The 18304-nt window shown below is 34.3% G+C and overlaps 3 protein-coding genes across 3 annotated transcripts; all 3 read left to right on the forward strand.

The window, feature by feature from the left end:
* Positions 1-5523: 5523 nt before the first annotated feature.
* LOC145682913 (uncharacterized) lies at positions 5524-7182 on the forward strand. The gene has a single exon (XM_081754274.1). The coding sequence runs from the start codon at positions 5524-5526 to the stop codon at positions 7180-7182; it is 1659 nt and encodes a 552-aa protein (XP_081610400.1).
* Positions 7183-7411: 229 nt separating this feature from the next.
* LOC145682914 (uncharacterized) lies at positions 7412-7909 on the forward strand. The gene has a single exon (XM_081754275.1). It carries the CDS (start codon positions 7412-7414, stop codon positions 7907-7909), a length of 498 nt encoding a protein of 165 aa, XP_081610401.1.
* Positions 7910-8195: 286 nt separating this feature from the next.
* On the forward strand, positions 8196-8696 carry LOC145682916 (uncharacterized). Its single transcript, XM_081754276.1, has one exon. It carries the CDS (start codon positions 8196-8198, stop codon positions 8694-8696), a length of 501 nt encoding a protein of 166 aa, XP_081610402.1.
* Positions 8697-18304: the final 9608 nt, after the last annotated feature.

Here is an 18304-nt window from a genome sequence, read left to right on the forward strand (position 1 = left end):
TTATCCCCTTGGGTGATGTCTTATTACCGTATATGGTTATATGGTCATGTATAGGTGTCCATTCCCTATAATAAGACATAGATAAATGGGTGCACACCTTTAATCTTTGGAAGGGGTACATTGGCCCACACCTTAAATTTTGGAAATTGCCCAATTTAAACATTTGGTATTATAATATAAAAACCTAATATATATTATTATAATTTTGGGTGGTCCATCAATTTCTCTTTTAGAGGTACAAAATATTCAAATTTTAGTACAACCACGTGTTTGGTTTTAGGGCCATGTTATCCCCTTGGATGAAGTTCTATTACCTTATATGGTAATATGGTTATGTATAGGGGTCAATTCCCCATCAAAAGACATGGGTATATTGATAGACCCCTTAAATTTTTGGAAGGGGTACCTTTGCTAACCCCTAAAAACTTTGAAATTTTCCAATTTAACCTTTCGGTATTATAGTACAGGGCTTTAATTTGTATCATGACAAATTTGGATGGTTCACCTCGTTCCCTTTCATGGGTAAAAGATTGTCGAAAATTAGTACGACCACGTGTTTGGTTTCGACATAAGTAATCCCCTTTGATGAGATCCTATTATCTTATATGATTATATAAGGGTAAATTATCTTACATAAGACATAGGTATATTAGTGCAGCCTTTTAAAATTTCGGAGGAGTACATTGACTTACCCCTTAAATTTTGGGAAATTGTTTATATAAGCAATTGGTATTATAGTATAAGGCATCAATATGTATCACTATATATTTGGGTGATACATCACGTTTCCTTTCATGGGTAAAGAACTACCAAAATTAAATTTCGGTGGTTATTGACTAACCCTTTTGATGCGGTCTAATTACCTTATATGAATATGTTGGCATGTATAAGGGTCTATTCTGTTTTTAAGACATAGATACATTGGTGCATTCGTTGAATAATTTTAAGGAGTACATAGGGCACCACCTAAAATTTTGGAAATTGTCCAATTAAAACATTTAATATACTACTATAGGACGCTAATACGTATTAGTATAAATTTGGGTGGTCCATTTTGTTCCCTTTTATGGATAAAAATAGTTAAAAACTTAAAATTTGGATGCTATTGACCCCTCTTTGATGCGTTTTTTTTACCTTATATGAGTATATGAATGTTTTCAGGGCTCTATGTTTTTATCGATGCTTTCATCTTAAAATTTGGCAGAGGTACATTGGTTCATCCTTAAGGTTAGGAAATTGCCTAACTTGGAATAATATAATAGGTTCTTATAAATTTCGTTTCCTTTCATGGGTAAAAATTTGTCAAAAATGGAATGTGTCTTCGATAAGGATGAATGTGTACAGGGGTTTATTACCTTTATATTTTTGTGTTCCCTTTTCAATTTGGGAATTATCAAATAACAACATTCGGTAAACGTTTTCTAGGACCCATTGTAAATGTGGGTGTCCCTCCTATGTCCCACTATTCAAATTTTAAAGGTTATTGACCTATTTTATTTTTTGATACGGCTATGTAATTCAATGAGTACAGGATTTATTATTTTTTCATAAGACACAGGTGTATTTGTGTACCAATCTTAAATTTTGGGAGGGACACATTTCTTATTGTTACATTAATAATTGATAATTGTTCTTAGAATTGGGTGGTATCTCACGTTTTGTGTAAATCATTGTCAAATATGAGTACGGTTACGTGATCTGTTATTGACCTATGATTGTATTAGGAGTCCAGGACATTGGTAAATTGAAACTTTGTGGGATAATTTGAGAATTGTCAAAATGAAATTACGTCATTGGTATTGATCATTACCACCAAATAAACGTAAGGAACACGATGTACCATGTGATTGACCTTGATGAGGTAGTGTACAGGGATTCATTTCCTTTACAAAATTCGTGGAAGTAATCAAATAACACATTTCTACTTAACAGTCTAAGGTAAGCAATTGACGGAATTATTGACCTTATTGAACACATAAAGATATGGCTAATTCTAAGACTTAGGTTTTTCGAGAAGACCATTCTTTAAATTTTGGAAGTGTAATAAACAGAATTTTAGTATAAGCACTGGCAAAGTTATTGTTGATACAATTTGATTGGATGATCACTATCTTACGTGCAATTTGATTGGTTGATCTTGGACCCGTTCAACATTTACACTCACCGATAAATTTGATCAAAACAGTTTGTTAACCGAATAGTTAAAAACCGGATAGTTTCACAGTTAACCGTGAAACCTAAAATTTTTAGTTTAATTTTTTTGAATTTTTTGTTTCAAATTTTATTTTCAAAATTTTTTGTGAAAGTTTTTGGTTTGAATTGTTTTTGCAAAATTTATGTTTGATGTTTTTTAAAAAATTTTTATTTGAATTTTTTTCGTTTCCAATTTTTTTGTTTAAAATTTTTTATTTGACATTTTTTCTTTTCAATTTTTTATTTTTTTTGAAATTTCTTGTTTAAAATTTTTTGTTTCCAAATTTATAGTTTAAATTTTTTGTTTGAAATTTTGTTTTAAAATTATCGTTTAAAATTATTGTTTGAAATATTTTGGTTTGATTTTTTTAGTTTATTCATTGCTAAAAAACTGCTTACAACAAACACATCTGGTAACATTGTTTATCGTGATGCAGTAGTACTCGTTACAACATAATAAGGCAACGTCATGAGTTTTGCATCATATATAAGTATCGTTCGAGTTAAGATTCACGATAACGTCATCATGGCTACTTACGCATGGAAGATATTTACCCATGGAAGCATCAAGACAAGCAGAACTGTTACTTTTGTTAATACTGGATCTGTATCTTTATGTTACAAAGGATTTTTGGGTTGAAGTCATCAATTTGAATTTAGTACACAGCTGGATCAGTGAATTTGGTTTCGTCAGCAATTGTAATGAAACAGCAAGATATTTACCCATGGAAGCATGTAAACAAGAAGAACTATTACGTTTATTAAACGCTGGATCTTTATCTTTATGCTATAAAAGATTCGTTGGACGGAGTCATCAATTTGAATTTAGTGCACAGTCGGATCTGTGAACTTGGTTTCATCGGCAATTGTGATGAAATCATCAATTCAAACGTCACCACGTTCCTTTTCAATGACGTCAGGCGTAGGTGTATGAAATCAGCAAATACCGTGTCAGTCCGTGGAATCATTTGAGCAAGTGCGTTTCAGCAGGAAAGATGTATACTTCTAACGATAAAGAATTCTTCTTCGCAAGCTATTGTCCAATAAATATACTTAAAACAAAACATTTCATGGTTGGTACCTGTGCTATAACTTTTCAAATCGTTATTCGATTGGGCAAAGCAGAACAACTTGGTGTACAACTGGACTTTGGAGAATGCCAGATATTATGTTCACGAATCGACCAAATAAATGATTATTTTCATGATGAGCTAATTGAGACCATAGTCAAATTATTAGACTGAAATTATGAAGTGGTGCTACGTGGAGTCCTCGAAGAGAACATGGTGCTGTTACATAAAAAAGAGTACATTGCTTGTCCCTCACAACATGGTGAATCTAACGCAAACGGAAGGGAACAAACTCACCAATGTATTCAAGTGTGTTAGACATGCAGCGGAAGTGTGCAACAAAACATATATATGCCTGAGAAAGTTCTATTTTAAGAAATGTGTCATGCATATTGTACATGTATCTCGGTGTTGTGGTGGTTGTCAACATTGTTCGTGGGTGCATACCTGTATTGATAAACAGTTTATTTGTGATCAAATGGACATTGAGTTTCCACCTATTGATATTGCAATAGACTTTAAAGACTTCAATTGGAATTAAAAATATACGCTAAAGACAAACTAGTGCAAGAAGTTCAAAATACATGGTATCGACAATATTCAGATAATATATTTGATATGGATGTATGTGCAGTGTAATAAAATGATCCATTTAAATGATTTTTGTTTTTCATTTCAAGTACAACCACATGTTCTGACGTGTACTATAGCATCATGGTAAAAACTGTTGCCAGCTGTCTTTGTTGTAAGAAGTTCTTTACCAATGATTGCACAAAAAAATCAAACCAAAATTTTCCAAACAAAAAATTTTCAAACAGAATTTTTAACGAAAAATTTTAAACAGTTTCAAACAAAAAATTTAAAAAAAATAAAAGGGAAAAAATACAAACAAAAATTTCAAAAAGAATTCAAACAAATTGGAAACGAAAAAATTTCAATCAAAAATTTTAATCAAAAATTTGGAAACGAAAAATTTAAAAATGTTTCAAACAAAAATTCAAACAAAATTTTGAAAAAAAATGAAAACGGAAAAAATTGAAACAAAAAATATCAAAGAAAATATTCAAACTAAAATATCAAAAAAATATTTTCAAACTAAAAATTTTGAAAAAAATAAAAAAAATCAAAGTAAAAATTTTACGTTTCACGGTTAATCGTGAAAGTTTATCCGGCTTTTAAGTATTCGATTAACAAATAAACGGTTTTGATCATATTTATCGGTGAGTAAAGCGTTGAACGAAACCAAGATCAACCAATCAGATTGCACGTAACATTGTGATCATCCAATCAAATTGCATCAACAATAACTTTTGCCAGTGCTTATACTAAAATTCTGTTTATTATACTTCCAAAATTTAAAGAATGGTCTTCTCGAAAAACCTAAATCTTAGAATTAGTCATATCATTATACGTTCAATAAGGTCAATAATTGCTTACCTTAGACTGTTGACTAGTGTTTAGTCCTAACTTGTTTATTTAAATTGTTTAGTTTTGTTTAAAGATGTTTGTTCAATGTAACTTGTTAGCTGTAGAAGAAGAAGAAGAAAGGGTAGTTGCTTGTTGAAACTGTGTATAGCAGCAGTGTGTGAGTGAGCGCGTAGCCTATAGCTGCAACATCGTAGTGTTCAATGTGCATTTTATTTTAACTCGGGAATTGTAAGAAATATTAACAATATTATTAAATCGAACTATTACAGAACGAACCAGCGTTTGTGTGATACAGTCCATCATAAAGATTTGGTCCTCCTGACCAGATGTTAATACGTGTTTATGTGTTTTATGTGACCTACGTGCTAAGACTTGTGTGTTAACAAGAAAGAACAAACTGTGTGGGCTACGATGGAAGCTTACAATTCCCGAAAGCGTGTTCTAAAAGGTAAGGTCACTCGTGCTGAAAACTGCATAAACAATATCACAGAACAGGAAGATATTAGTGTAGTTCAGGTCTACAAAAACAAAGTGAGTGAACTGTTACGTGAAACAAATGAGCTTTTGTTTCTAGCCAGTAACTTGTGTGCCGAAGAAGATATTTATTTGGTGCAAGAAGAAGAGCTTGCTGCTATTGAAGATAGACTTACAAAGCTTAACGTGAAATTAGTGGAAGTGCAGGGTAAAATATCTCACGCTTCTTCTAGTGATGTGAATAATCAAAAAAACACAACAGAAATTCGACTTCCAAAATTGCAATTGCCATGCTTTAGCGGGAACTTAAATGATTGGCTTTCGTTTCGTGATTTGTTTATCGCAGCAGTGCATAATAATGAAAAAATTGACGGGTGCACAAAAACTTCAGTACTTAAAAACTAGTCTGCAAGGTGAAGCAGCAACACTTATTCAATCTATACAAATAACTGACGATAACTATAAAGAAGCTTGGGACCTGTTAAATTTAAGGTATCAAAATAAACGAGAATTAGTCACGTCCATCTTGCTGCGCTTTGTGAGTCAAGGTCAAGTGCAGCAAGAATCAGCTGGCTCGTTACGTCGGTTGTTGGATACAAGTGTTGAGTGTGTGCGATCGTTATCAGTGTTGGACATAAAAATAAACGAATGGGATCCTTTGCTTATATTTCATATAACAGAGAAGCTAGACAGTGAAACAAAAAGACAGTGGGAACTTCCATTGTCAGATAGCGAACTACCAACATTTGACCAATTGGTGAAATTCATAGATCATAGGTGTCGTGCATTAGCAAGTAGCACTTCCAATGCAAAATCAACCCCACCTAGTGAGTCAAACAAGAGTAATAAAAAATCAACAATAGCGGACCATGCTTCAGCTCAATTTTCGTGTTGCCAGTGCAAAAGCAAAAATCATCCTTTGCATAAATGTGATGACTTTCTTTCTCTGACAGTTGACGAACGTCATTCCTTAGTGAAAAACAAAGCATTGTGCTTTAATTGCTTACAATCTAATCATAAACTGTCCAGTTGCAAATCAGCATCGTGTCGTGAGTGTGGCAAACGTCATCATATTTTACTTCATTTTCCAAACAAACAGAACTCAGGTGTTTCAGTGGGGACTCATTTTTCAAGTGAAACTAATGTGCAACATGCAGTGTTATTACAAACTGCTGTAGTGATGGTGAAGGATTCATATGGTAATTTACAATCTGTGAAAGCCTTGTTAGATTCAGCCAGTGAAAAAAGCTTTGTGTCAGAAAACTGCTCACAACGGCTTGGTTTACAAAAACAGCCTGTGTATGTACATGTTTCGGGACTGAGTTCCAGTAATGTTGCTCGGGCAAAAGGTGTTAATATTGTGTTTACATCAAGTTATGATGTTAAATCAGAATTTTCTAGAGAAGCGTTAGTGTTGCCAAAGGTAACAGGTATATTACCAAAACGGTATATTGATAAAAGCAAGCAGTGGTCGCATGTTAACAAGTTAACATTAGCAGATCCGAATTTTAATGTTCCTGACAGAATTGATCTGTTATTGGGTGCAGATATTTACCCTCAATTGCTATTGGCGGGTGTGTGTAGTGGTGTTAATGGTTCTCCCGTAGCAGTGAATACCAAATTAGGATGGGTGTTGTTTGGTTCTATTGGCGACGATGAAGTGCGACGTAAAAAATTCACAGCGTCAACATATCATATCCAGTGCAACAGTGAAAGAATTTTGCAACAGTTTTGGGAATTGGAAGATATTCCTACACAAAAAATAATGTCGTCAGAAGAAAAGCAGTGTGAAATTTATTTCGAGAAGACCCATCAAAGAGATGAGACAGGTAGGTTTCATGTGCAGTTACCGTTTCGTAACAACAGTGTAAGACTTGGTGAGTCACGTGAAGTGGCAATTAAATGCCTTAAGCAAGTAGAAAGTCGTTTGAAGAAGAGGCCTAAAATGCGTCAATTATATGTAGATTTTATGCATGAGTATGAGGTACTTGGGCATATGGAGATTATTCCAGAGTGAAATACTGAAACCAACCAATGAAGTGTGTTATTTACCTCATCACGCAGTGTTGAAAGATTCCAGTTCTACAACAAAACTGAGAGTAGTTTTTGATGGTAGTTGTAAAACTTCATCTAATGTGTCATTGAATGATAAGTTACTTGTCGGACCTAGGTTGCAGTGTGACTTAATTCCATTACTTGTGCGTTTTAGACAACATAATGTGGCATTGACTGCTGATATTGAGAAAATGTATAGACAGGTGAGAATCCAACCCGAACATAGACACTTCCAGCGAATTGTGTGGCGTGAAAAACCTAATCTTCCGATCAAAGATTACAGGCTTGTGACGGTAACTTATGGTACAGCTTCAGCACCATATTTAGCAGTGAAAAGTTTGCAGCAATTAGCGAAATATGAAGAAGAATCATTTCCTATCGCAGCGGCTGTAGTGATGCAAGACTTTTTTGTTGATGACTTGATCAGTGGTGCCAACTCAGTTAGTGAAGCAATTCAGTTACAAGAACAACTCAGTGCATTATTGCAGAAAGGAGGTTTTGAACTGAGAAAATGGGCATCCAACAGTCCCAAAGTTTTGGACTCCGTACCCTCTCATTTGAAACAAGCGACGAGTAGTTTAGACTTTGATAGTAGTAATTCAGTGAAAACGTTAGGAATTCTGTGGTATCCATCAAATGATGTATTTTCGTATAATGCCAATCTTGTGTCAGTTGTCAGTTGTAACTAAGCGTAATATTTTATCAGAAAGTGCAAAAGTGTTCGATCCATTAGGTTTGATTTCTCCAACTACTATTATTGCGAAAATATTATTGCAAGAAATTTGGAAACTAAATTTAGAATGGGACAGTCCAGTTCCTGAATGGATTTTGAGAAAATGGAGGAATTACTACTCAGAGCTTTCTTTATTGAAAAACATCAAAATCAACAGGTGTATCAGTGTCACTCAGGCTACGAGAAGAGAGTTAATAGGATTTTGTGATTCTTCCGAAAAAGCCTATTGTGGAGTGGTGTATATGAGGTCTGTATCTCAAGACGGCCAAGTGAGTGTGAACATTGTTATGGGAAAAACGAAGGTTGCTCCAATCAAACAAGTGTCCTTGCCCCGATTAGAGCTCTGTGGTGCCTTGCTACTAGCTAAAATGATGAATCTCATATTAAATTCATTACGTTTGGAAGTGCATGATGTAATTGCCTATTCTGACTCTACTGTTGTGTTATCGTGGCTGAATTCGGATTCAAGCAGATGGAAAGTATTTGTCGCGAATCGTGTAGCAAAGATTCAAACTCTTTTGCCATCAGTGAAGTGGCTCAAAGTGGATTCAAAGAATAATCCAGCAGACTGTGGTTCTCGAGGTTTATTACCTTCTGCCTTACTTGTACATCACTTATGGTTCTCAGGCCCAGAGTGGCTCAAAAACCCCATTCTCCCAGAGTGCAAAATTATATACAGTGGATTCAAAGTTAGTCAACTAAGAGGAAAGAAAACACATAGTTTGTATTCATGTTTATGTTGATACCTCCATTATTGACAATTGTTCATCGTTGGTGAAACTTGAGCGAACTATTTCATATTGTAAGCGCTTTAGTAATAATTGTCGTGTGTCGCAAGGAAACAAGCACACAGGTCCACTTACAGTAACAGAGCCTTTCCATTTACATATTGTTTCAATTTTTACAGTTCTTTCAAATATTACCAATTCATCTTTGTGTGTATCTTGAACTAGATCGTTCAAGGGTGGGGGCTATGTTTAGTCCTAACTTGTTTATTTAAATTGTTTAGTTTTGTTTAAAGATGTTTGTTCAATGTAACTTGTTAGCTGTAGAAGAAGAAGAAGAAAGGGTAGTTGCTTGTTGAAACTGTGTATAGCAGCAGTGTGTGAGTGAGCGCGTAGAATATAGCTGCAACATCGTAGTGTTCAATGTGCATTTTATTTTAACTCGGGAATTGTAAGAAATATTAACAATATTATTAAATCGAACTATTACAGAACCAAGCAGCGTTTGTGTGATACAGTCCATCAACTAGAAATGTGTTATTTGATTACTTCCACGAATTTTGTAAAGGAAATGAATCCCTGTACACTTACCCATCAAGGTCAATCACATGGTACATCGTGTTGCTTACGTTTATATTTGGTGGTAATAATCAATACCAATGACGTAATTTCATTTTGACAATTCTCAAATTATCCCACAAAGTTTCAATTTACCAATGTCCTGGACTCCTAATCCAATCATAGATCAATAACAGATAACGTAACCGTACTCACATTTGACAAAGATTTACCCAAAACATGAGATACCACCCAATTCTAAGAACAATTACCAATTATTAATGTAACAATAAGAAATGTGCCCCTCCCAAAATTTAAGAGTGGTACACAAATACACCTGTGTCTTATGAAAAAATAATAAATCCTATACTCATTGAATTACATAGCCGTATCAAAAAATAAAATAGGTCAATAACCTTTAAAATTTGAATAGTGGGACATAGGAGGGACACCCATATTTACAACGGGTCCTAGAAAACGTTTACCGAATGTTGTTATTTGATAATTCCCAAATTGAAAAGGGAACACAAAAATATAAAGGTAATAAACCCCTGTATACATTCATCCTTATCGAAGACACATTTCCATTTTTGACAAATTTTTACCCATGAAAGGAAACGAAATTTATAAGAACCTATTATATTATTCCAAGTTAGGCAATTTCCTAACCTTAAGGGTGAACCAATGTACCTCTGCCAAATTTTAAGATAAAAGCATCGATAAAAACATAGAGCCCAGAAACACATTCATATACTCATATAAGGTAATAAAACCGCATCAAAGGGGTGAGTCAATAACCACCGAAATTTGATTTTGGTAGTTCTTTACCCATGAAAGGAAAGGTGATGTATCACCCAAATTTATAGTGATACATATTGATGTCCTACACTATAATACCAAACGCTTATATTAAAAAATTTCCAAAATTTAAGGGGCAAGCCAATGTACTCCTCCGAAATTTTAAAAAGGCTGCACTAATGTACCTATTTCTTATGTAAGATAATTGACTCTTATATAATCATATAAGATAATAGGATCTCATCAAAGGGGATAACTTATGTCAAAACCAAACACGTGGTCGTACTAATTTTCGACAATCTTTTACCCATGAAAGGGAACGAGGTGAACCATCCAATTTGTCATGATACGAATTGAAGTCCTGTACTATTGTGAATGTTTAAATTGGAGAATTTCAAAGTTTTTAGGGGTGAGCAAAGGTACCCCTTCCAAAAATTTAAGGGGTCCATCAATATACCCATGTCTTTTGATAGGGAATGGACATAACTATATTACCATATAAGGTAGTAGAACTTTATCCAAGGGGATAACATGGACCTAAAACCACAGACTTGGTTGAACTAAAATTTGACAATTTTGTACCCCTAAAAGAGAACGAGGTGGACCACCCAAATTTATAATAGTATATGTTAGGGTCTTATACTATAATACCAAATGTTTAAATTGGGTAATTTCCAAAATTTAAGGCGTGGACCAATGGACCGCTCCCAAAACTTAAAGATGTGCACCAATTTATCTATGTCTTATTATAGGGAATGGACACCTATACATGACCATATAAAAATATAAGGTAATAAGACCTCACCCAAGGGGATAAATTGGGCCTAAAGCCAGACACGTGGTACAATGTATTGCTTATGTTTATATATTTTAATTTGTGTACCTCTAAAAGAGAACGAGGCGGACCACCCAAATTTATAGTGATCCATGTTAGGGTCCTATACCAAATGCTTAAATTGGATAATTTCCAAAATTTAGGGGGTGGGCCAAGGTACCCCTCCCAAAATTTTAAAGGGGTTCACCAATATACCCATGAATTATGAAAGGGAATGGACCCCTGTATACGCTCATATAACTATATAAAGTAATAACGTTTCATCAAAGAGGATAAATGTGGTCAAAAACACACGAAATTTGAATATTTGGATATTTTTCACCCATGAAAGTGAACGACATAGATCCGAAGTACTGACAAAGGTACATACTATGGGCCTATGCTACCACACCTAATTTTTAGATTTGCTAATTTCCAAAATTTTAGGGGTGGTCCTATGTATCCCTACCAAATTTTAGGGGACGGGCAAGGTACCCTTGCCAGGATTTAAAGGTGGTGGTCCTATGTACCACTATGTCATCGACCCCGGGCCAAGGGCATTGATCTTTGACTATGACGTCACAATAATTTTTTCTCAGTCGGCGCAATATAGAGGGGGAGTACTATTATAGCAAACATTATGCTTCCGATAAATGCTTTTAACTGGTATTCTACACCGGTTCAGAGGTGCGATGATTATCTACTCAAGTTACATTCAATCTTCACACCCTGACTGATAGAAAACTAGTTGAGTGTCAACGTTAGCATTGGAGAGCGGTCAAAGGCATTCTTTTGCGATTTGCTATGATCTTCAGTGGCTTAAGCAATGTTTGGCGGGGGGAGGGGGTTTCAAGGTCCGAAGTTCATATAATTTCAAGTGTTGGTATTCGCATCTTAATATGATAAATGTTTATCCTTGCATAATGCCTCACTCAAAGCTAGTTTGAAACTCAAGGAAACCCACCCCGAGTACGCCAAAAATTGCCGTATTATTAGGAGCAAGCGAACGGATCAGCATCAATTTCCAGCAACCTTTATTTTCAGGTTTCCTGATGATCTACTTGAAAAAGGTTGGTGAAGCCATAGACACGTTTGAACGAACGTAAATGGAATTACACCCCATTGAACAAAGAAACTGGTTATCCCGTTGCTAAGTAGATGCCTTGCTGATCCCGTGGGGCTATACTTTTCATGTGGGCGTGTACAAAAGTAAATAAAATGATTTCTCATATAAATTTGCGCAAAGGTAATTAAGAGAACTTTTCGTATAGGTAAAGCATTCACACGTGCTTGTTTTATTTTGTTTTACGTGTATTAGAAATAAAAAGGAAATTCTATTTCAGCGAAATGACAAATTACAGAAAACATTTTCGAATCTATGACAGTTGATAAAACTTATTCATACCGTTCAAGGAGGCAATTTAAACGTTTACACCAGATATGCTTGACGGGGCCTCATCTGAAATTGATTATCGCCTGAACTTGGATCTTTTGGTGACTGGTTCACATGCAGGAACATGGCGACATGAAACACTTTATTTATTTTCTTTTTGTTACAGTATGGATTTACGAGGCACTACGCTTTTCAACGGTTTCTGAACTTTTGGGATGAGCTCTGCCTTTATATGTAACAATGATACGTCTACGTTGTTTGATGAAAGTAAAGAACACCTTATTAGACTTGAAACTACGTACTATAAAAAGAAAGAAGAGCAGAAAACAGAGCGTTGCTGAAGTTTGAATTCGTTAGCGTCGAAAAGAAAGAAATGAAAATAAAATGTTCCCTTTTGAAAGTAAACTCAGTTATTTTTTATCTGAATAAATTATTTGAATTACCAAATACACCGCGAATCATTCAACCATAGAAATGCTCAGTCCTGCATAATAACCTCACGAAACCACACTGTTTTAAGAATATTCCGGTGGGCTTGAGTTGTCAAATTATTCAGATGGATTTTAGTTTCGGTCACAGATTTCATGGCTTAGGTGAGCGGAAGAAAAAACACTAATATTTATAAGCGCCGACTTTGGAAGGAGGGGAGTATAATTTTGGACCCGCAATATTTAAAGATGGGGTCCTCGCCCACCCAATATTATCTAGACGAGGAAGAATTATTAAAAATTATCAAGAATTTCTATCGTAAAGCTCGACGTGTCTTTGATTCAATATTGGGAACAGCCTTCATATTCGACAGAAAACGCTATTTTCAAAACTGCGTTTAATAGAGAACTGAAGCTTCAACCAACACTCTGGCAGCACTGATACGACAATAGAAATTCAATGTAGTGCGGAAACTTTCAGTAAAGTTCCAAATTTTGAAGTTGAATTTTTTTTAATGCCTTTAGGCAAATTTGACTTAGGTCGTGAGTTTTACAGCGGAGCGGATGCAGCGGAAAGAGATTACGGAGCGGGAATGAGGCCTTCATCAAGAAATTGGTAGAAGACGGCTGAATATGCTTGTGTGATTGTTATTGATTGTTTCCCCCATATTTTCTTCAAGTTGGCACCTAAGCTAATATTAATGTTGTTTGAGAACATATTTATGCTTTTCATGTGAGTCTATATAATCCATATTACATTAAATTTTCTTATAACAACAAATAATTTCTACACTTATTGGAAAATCACGTACTTTACTCTATAAGTTTAAATCTAATTGAGAGATGTAGGATTCCTATACTTTTGTCAGTGCCCTTTAGTTTTCAGACACGTATATTTCAAGGATTCGATGCAGACTAAGTAACAAAGAAGTAGTATATCAAATACAGAATGCAGAATACAACTTTCCTAATATGGGGGCAGCAGTAGCTCAGAGGTAGAGAGCTCGCCTCTGAGACCCTCCGTTCGATTTCAGCTCCTACTAAGTCAAATTTTTTCGTGGGCAAATACCGTGTGCAAAGGTTTTCTTGGGATTTTCACGTTTTCTCCCACTTCCTTCATTCTATCATTATTATCTATCTCATTATCATAGTCTCCCTGGATCTCGGTATATTAAAAAAATCATCACTAATAACTATAGTATCAAAGGAAAATAATAACCATCCTTTCCACAGATCATCAATTGAGACCGATAATAATTAAGAAAGAAGAATGATCTGAAATTAATTCACTATTCTTAAAATAGAGGTAGTTAAATTATGTACCTAAATTGTAAGTTGGCAGTATTTTTGATTATTCCTATTATTATTATTATTATTATCATTATTATTATTATTATTATTATTATTATTACTGACTATGCTCCCTCTCCGGTCCGGGGGAAGAACTTTTTCATTTCTTGTACTACAGTATTATTTCATGTTTCCTTAGTGACTGAAAAAATTGCCAACACATTTCATACTGTACAGCAAATATTCAAAGTAATGGCTGGATTACAAAGAAGTTGAGAAAGAAAATACAAGCAGGAAAGGAAAGCTTCACTAAAATACCATGACTTTGTCCTTGTTGAAAAACACAGAGCAGAAATTTATAAATATATACATCCAAAACTGGTACTAGTTTCTAGTACTTTCGTTCATAACTGTACTAAGTTGTGTTTCCAGTAGCTATCTCAGTTTCGAAAAAAGCTTCAAAATATTTTAATTATCTGGTATTCATTTCACAGTGAGAAAACAATGGAAACTGAAATTTTAAAGTAATACAACTTAAATCAATACTTGTTTAAAGTTATACAACAATCCACTATAACATCCGATTTAAATTTAATCTAGTGAAACACTTTACTCGTGGCCCCTTCCAGTAGTTTAAGGTTTCAGAAATAGTTGTTGTAAGTTACTGAATACATTTGAGTTATTAGAATCACACAAAAGACAAAAGCGTTTCTGTGCATATAGGATTGTGATGCGCATGAGTCGAGAGAAGTCTAGAATCTCGTATTGTATCGTATCGAATTCCAGACGGATTCGAGCCGAGGCAAACTTTGTAGAATTCGAGACGAGGTAAATAATTATCTACGCTTGAATTTTCGATCCGAGACGAGACTATTGTGATAAAATCTCGTGTCGTCTTGAATGTCTCGAAAAACTATCTATGATTTTTCAAAGTTATTTTGAAAGAGGCATTCACCTAGAAAGACATGTCTAGCTTGAAACCAATATGAGCATTTATTGGGATCACGTAGTGGGACTTTCAAATGTTATTTCGCACTCCGTTATTTCTCACTAAAACTTTTCAACGAATGCGAAAAATGCTAATAGTATTGTGATTTGAAGAAAAAGTACTACAGATTAAAGGAAATTAGATATATATATAACTTGTGCCGTAGTACTATTTACTTTTCAGTATTTATTGGTATTATAGAGTAAAATGAATACAAAAGGGATTTAATTTAAAATTAGAAACAGTGCTGGTTCCTTCTATATATATTATTTTTTGATAACCTGTTCACCTTCCACTACAGTACACTACACCTGTTTTCCTTCCTGTATTCCACTACAGTATATTTTTGGGATATAGAGTTTGGTGTTTTCTTAATTTAAGTGATCTGGTATTATGGTTAGTCTTTTGTCAATATGTCATGTGATTGCTATACTTGAATTTGATTCGTTGTTTATCCTTCCGATGAAGGAGCCTTGAAAAGAAGTGATGTGGCCCGTCACTTGTTCACTTCGCGTGGTATGTGTAATACTATATTTATTATTGTGTGTAGTATATTTTATTTGTGAATTAAAAATCATATTCTGGCTTTCCGTGAGTATATATATATATATATATATATATATATATATATATATATATATATATATATATATATATATATATATATATAACATGTAGATAGAAAATTATTAAATATTCTAATTAAACCATCAGTTCAAATATTGTTATTGAATTACTGTGATATAAATAATTATATGTCAAATATGGTTCGCGATAAATATGACTTGTTGTAAGGCATTAGTCATCTTGGAATTTCACTTCATACAACATGTGCCTGATGAATTTTTCAGGAATTATACATTTCTTATGGTTTTTGCATAAATCGTATTTATTTAAACTTAATAGTAGTTGAAAATATTTTTCAAAATCGGACAAAACTTTTTCGAACTTCACAAATCCGTTGTTCTATTCAACATTACGTATATTTTCTTGTTTTATTAAAAAAAAATAATGTTATTTGAATTCTCTTGTTGTTTATCAAGTAGTGTTATTATGTTCCTGCAACCTTTGAAGACATATTATTATTTGTTGAGCTTTAGCACACAATTATTTTACAGTACCCTACATTTTTACGTGCGCTAAGCAGCGTTGTGAATCACATACCTGGCCGGGAAACTATTCTCGGAGGGGCTACTTGTTTAATAGAGGAAAGGGAACGTCAAACTTTCTTTCCTGATTTTCAAAGATTTAGTTTTTCTGGGAATGGACGGTAATGGTAACATTACCCACCTTGGCTGTTACAAAAGAAGAGAACAAGTCTTATTTTTATGGTACGCTTTAAAAGTTTAAAGTCAGTTACAGTCTTCATTGGTAATATAAAGCAGGCGGATTGAACCTAATTCTTGGCACATGTTAGTCAATATCTTTGCTTACTTGTTTATAGTCATCATGGCTTTTGGTGGTGATAGTTCCTTTTTTATGGATGAGATACCACCTTTTAAGGAAAATGAAAATGTAGATCATGTAGTGCAAAGAAAGTTCGAATCAATACTTTTGAAAGAAATTGCTACAACGAATCTAATTTACCAAAGACAGGTTGTAGAAACGTTATCAGGAGAAGAAGCAAAATCATTGCTCTATATATTCCTTGCACATAAAACAAGTGTCCCACAGTCGTCTGTTGACCTTGATAAGCAGGAGATAGCTAACGTAGTACCTGTGCGTAATACAAACACGGTGCCTGTTGTACCAAGTGTTTATTCACCTTTTGCTAGTTCGCTAGTTGATAAGAATGTGCAAGGTCAGCAATGTAACTTAACCTATTCTTCGAATGCTTGTTTTTCAGAACTAGAACAGAATTCCGCAGCTTTGGTACTTCGATCTTTTTTTGATAATTTACCAAGTTGTGATGGATCTAACCCTATAATATTATATGAATTTGTTAAACAAATAGACGAGATTTATAATATAGATCGTTTTCATTTCCCGGCTTTACTGCATTCCTTAAGAGGAAAAGTATCAGGTCATTTAAAAATCTATTACTCGTATTGCCTAGTCAGCTTCGCACCTGGAAGCTCACGCGAGATTATATTTTTTCATAATTTATTATCGGAATGTGCTATACAATCCATAGTTGTTGAATATATGTATAAACCCCAAGGCCAGGCAGAGAACTTGAAATACTTTGTTAAACGTTTAATCACAGTGGACCGCTTGCTTAAATTAAATTGTGGTGATGACATATTAATAAGTTCCATTACCAGTGACGTTCTGCCTCGAATTAAAGGAAGGTTATTTTATAACCAGAAACCTAAAACTATGAGTGAATTACACTGATTGGTTAACGATTATACCTTTCATGAACTCTATTCTAAACAATTTGATTTTAAGGTGCGCTCTCAAGTAGGGTTGCCACGTGTGAATAAGAACTTTACAAATAAACAAAAAAAACTGTTGCGTGCTTTCTTTGTGATGGTCCGCATTTAAAACGGAACTGTAGTTAAAATAAAAATTGGTCTTCATCCATGTCGTTTTTTGGAAATAATGAAAAGAAAGTGTGCTCTGTAGAAGATAGTGGGGGCGTTGCCTTAGTGAACCTTAAAGTTGGGGAATTTTCAGTCGTCTCTGCTTTAGATTATGGATGCACGACTATTTTAATTAGTTTGGACCTTTTTAATAAAGTCAAGAACTTAGATGGAGTCCGTGTTAATTATAGAGATTGTTTTCGTGGAAAAACTATTAACAGAGAAGTATTAGTGTTAGGTTATTCAGTGTTGCTACCCTTAGTTATAGATGGATATAAGTTTCAGTGCAAGTTTTATGTGATGAAAAATCTTGAATATACAATTCTTTTGGGACTCCAGGATTGTTTTCGTTGAGAGGGATTATGTATTGACTTTGATAAAAACACGTTATATTCTACCAAGTCAAAAATAGAAGTTCCCTTAGTAAAATTTTCTCTCCCCTCCCCTCTTACTTGTGACAAAAAGAAGTCTGTTGCTGATTTCTATTCTTCCAGGGAGGGGAGCGTGAGCGAAGCTGGCGCCAAACTTTTCTTGGGAGATTCTTCGCCTCATTCCTGTAGGCCCTGGACTTGTAAGAGAAATTCTGAAACATCCTAGTAGTAAAGATTTAGATGCGACCCCAGCACCGCAGATAAGGAGCCGTAAGCCTTCTAAGCTGACCAGGAGCGACACAGTGGGATCACATGGTTACAGATACTTTTGCAGCGAAAATTTTTCTTCCAGGACATTTCATTTTCCTTCATCAAATTTAAAAAGAAAAATAAATGTTATTTTGGACACTAATTTTGAGAAAAATAATATTTTAACGTTAGATAATGAGCCCGTGCCTGGG

The sequence above is a fragment of the Thermobia domestica genome, chromosome 4, assembly GCF_964235325.1.
Source record: "Thermobia domestica chromosome 4, izTheDome1.hap1.1, whole genome shotgun sequence".
Lineage (NCBI taxonomy): Eukaryota > Metazoa > Arthropoda > Insecta > Zygentoma > Lepismatidae > Thermobia > Thermobia domestica.

What these genes read in the sequence shown, in the direction of transcription:
- LOC145682916 (XM_081754276.1), top strand. Translation starts at nt 8,196, where the DNA reads ATGAGGTCTGTATCTCAAGACGGCCAAGTGAGTGTGAACATTGTTATG.
- LOC145682914 (XM_081754275.1), top strand. Translation starts at nt 7,412, where the DNA reads ATGTATAGACAGGTGAGAATCCAACCCGAACATAGACACTTCCAGCGA.
- LOC145682913 (XM_081754274.1), top strand. Translation starts at nt 5,524, where the DNA reads ATGAAAAAATTGACGGGTGCACAAAAACTTCAGTACTTAAAAACTAGT.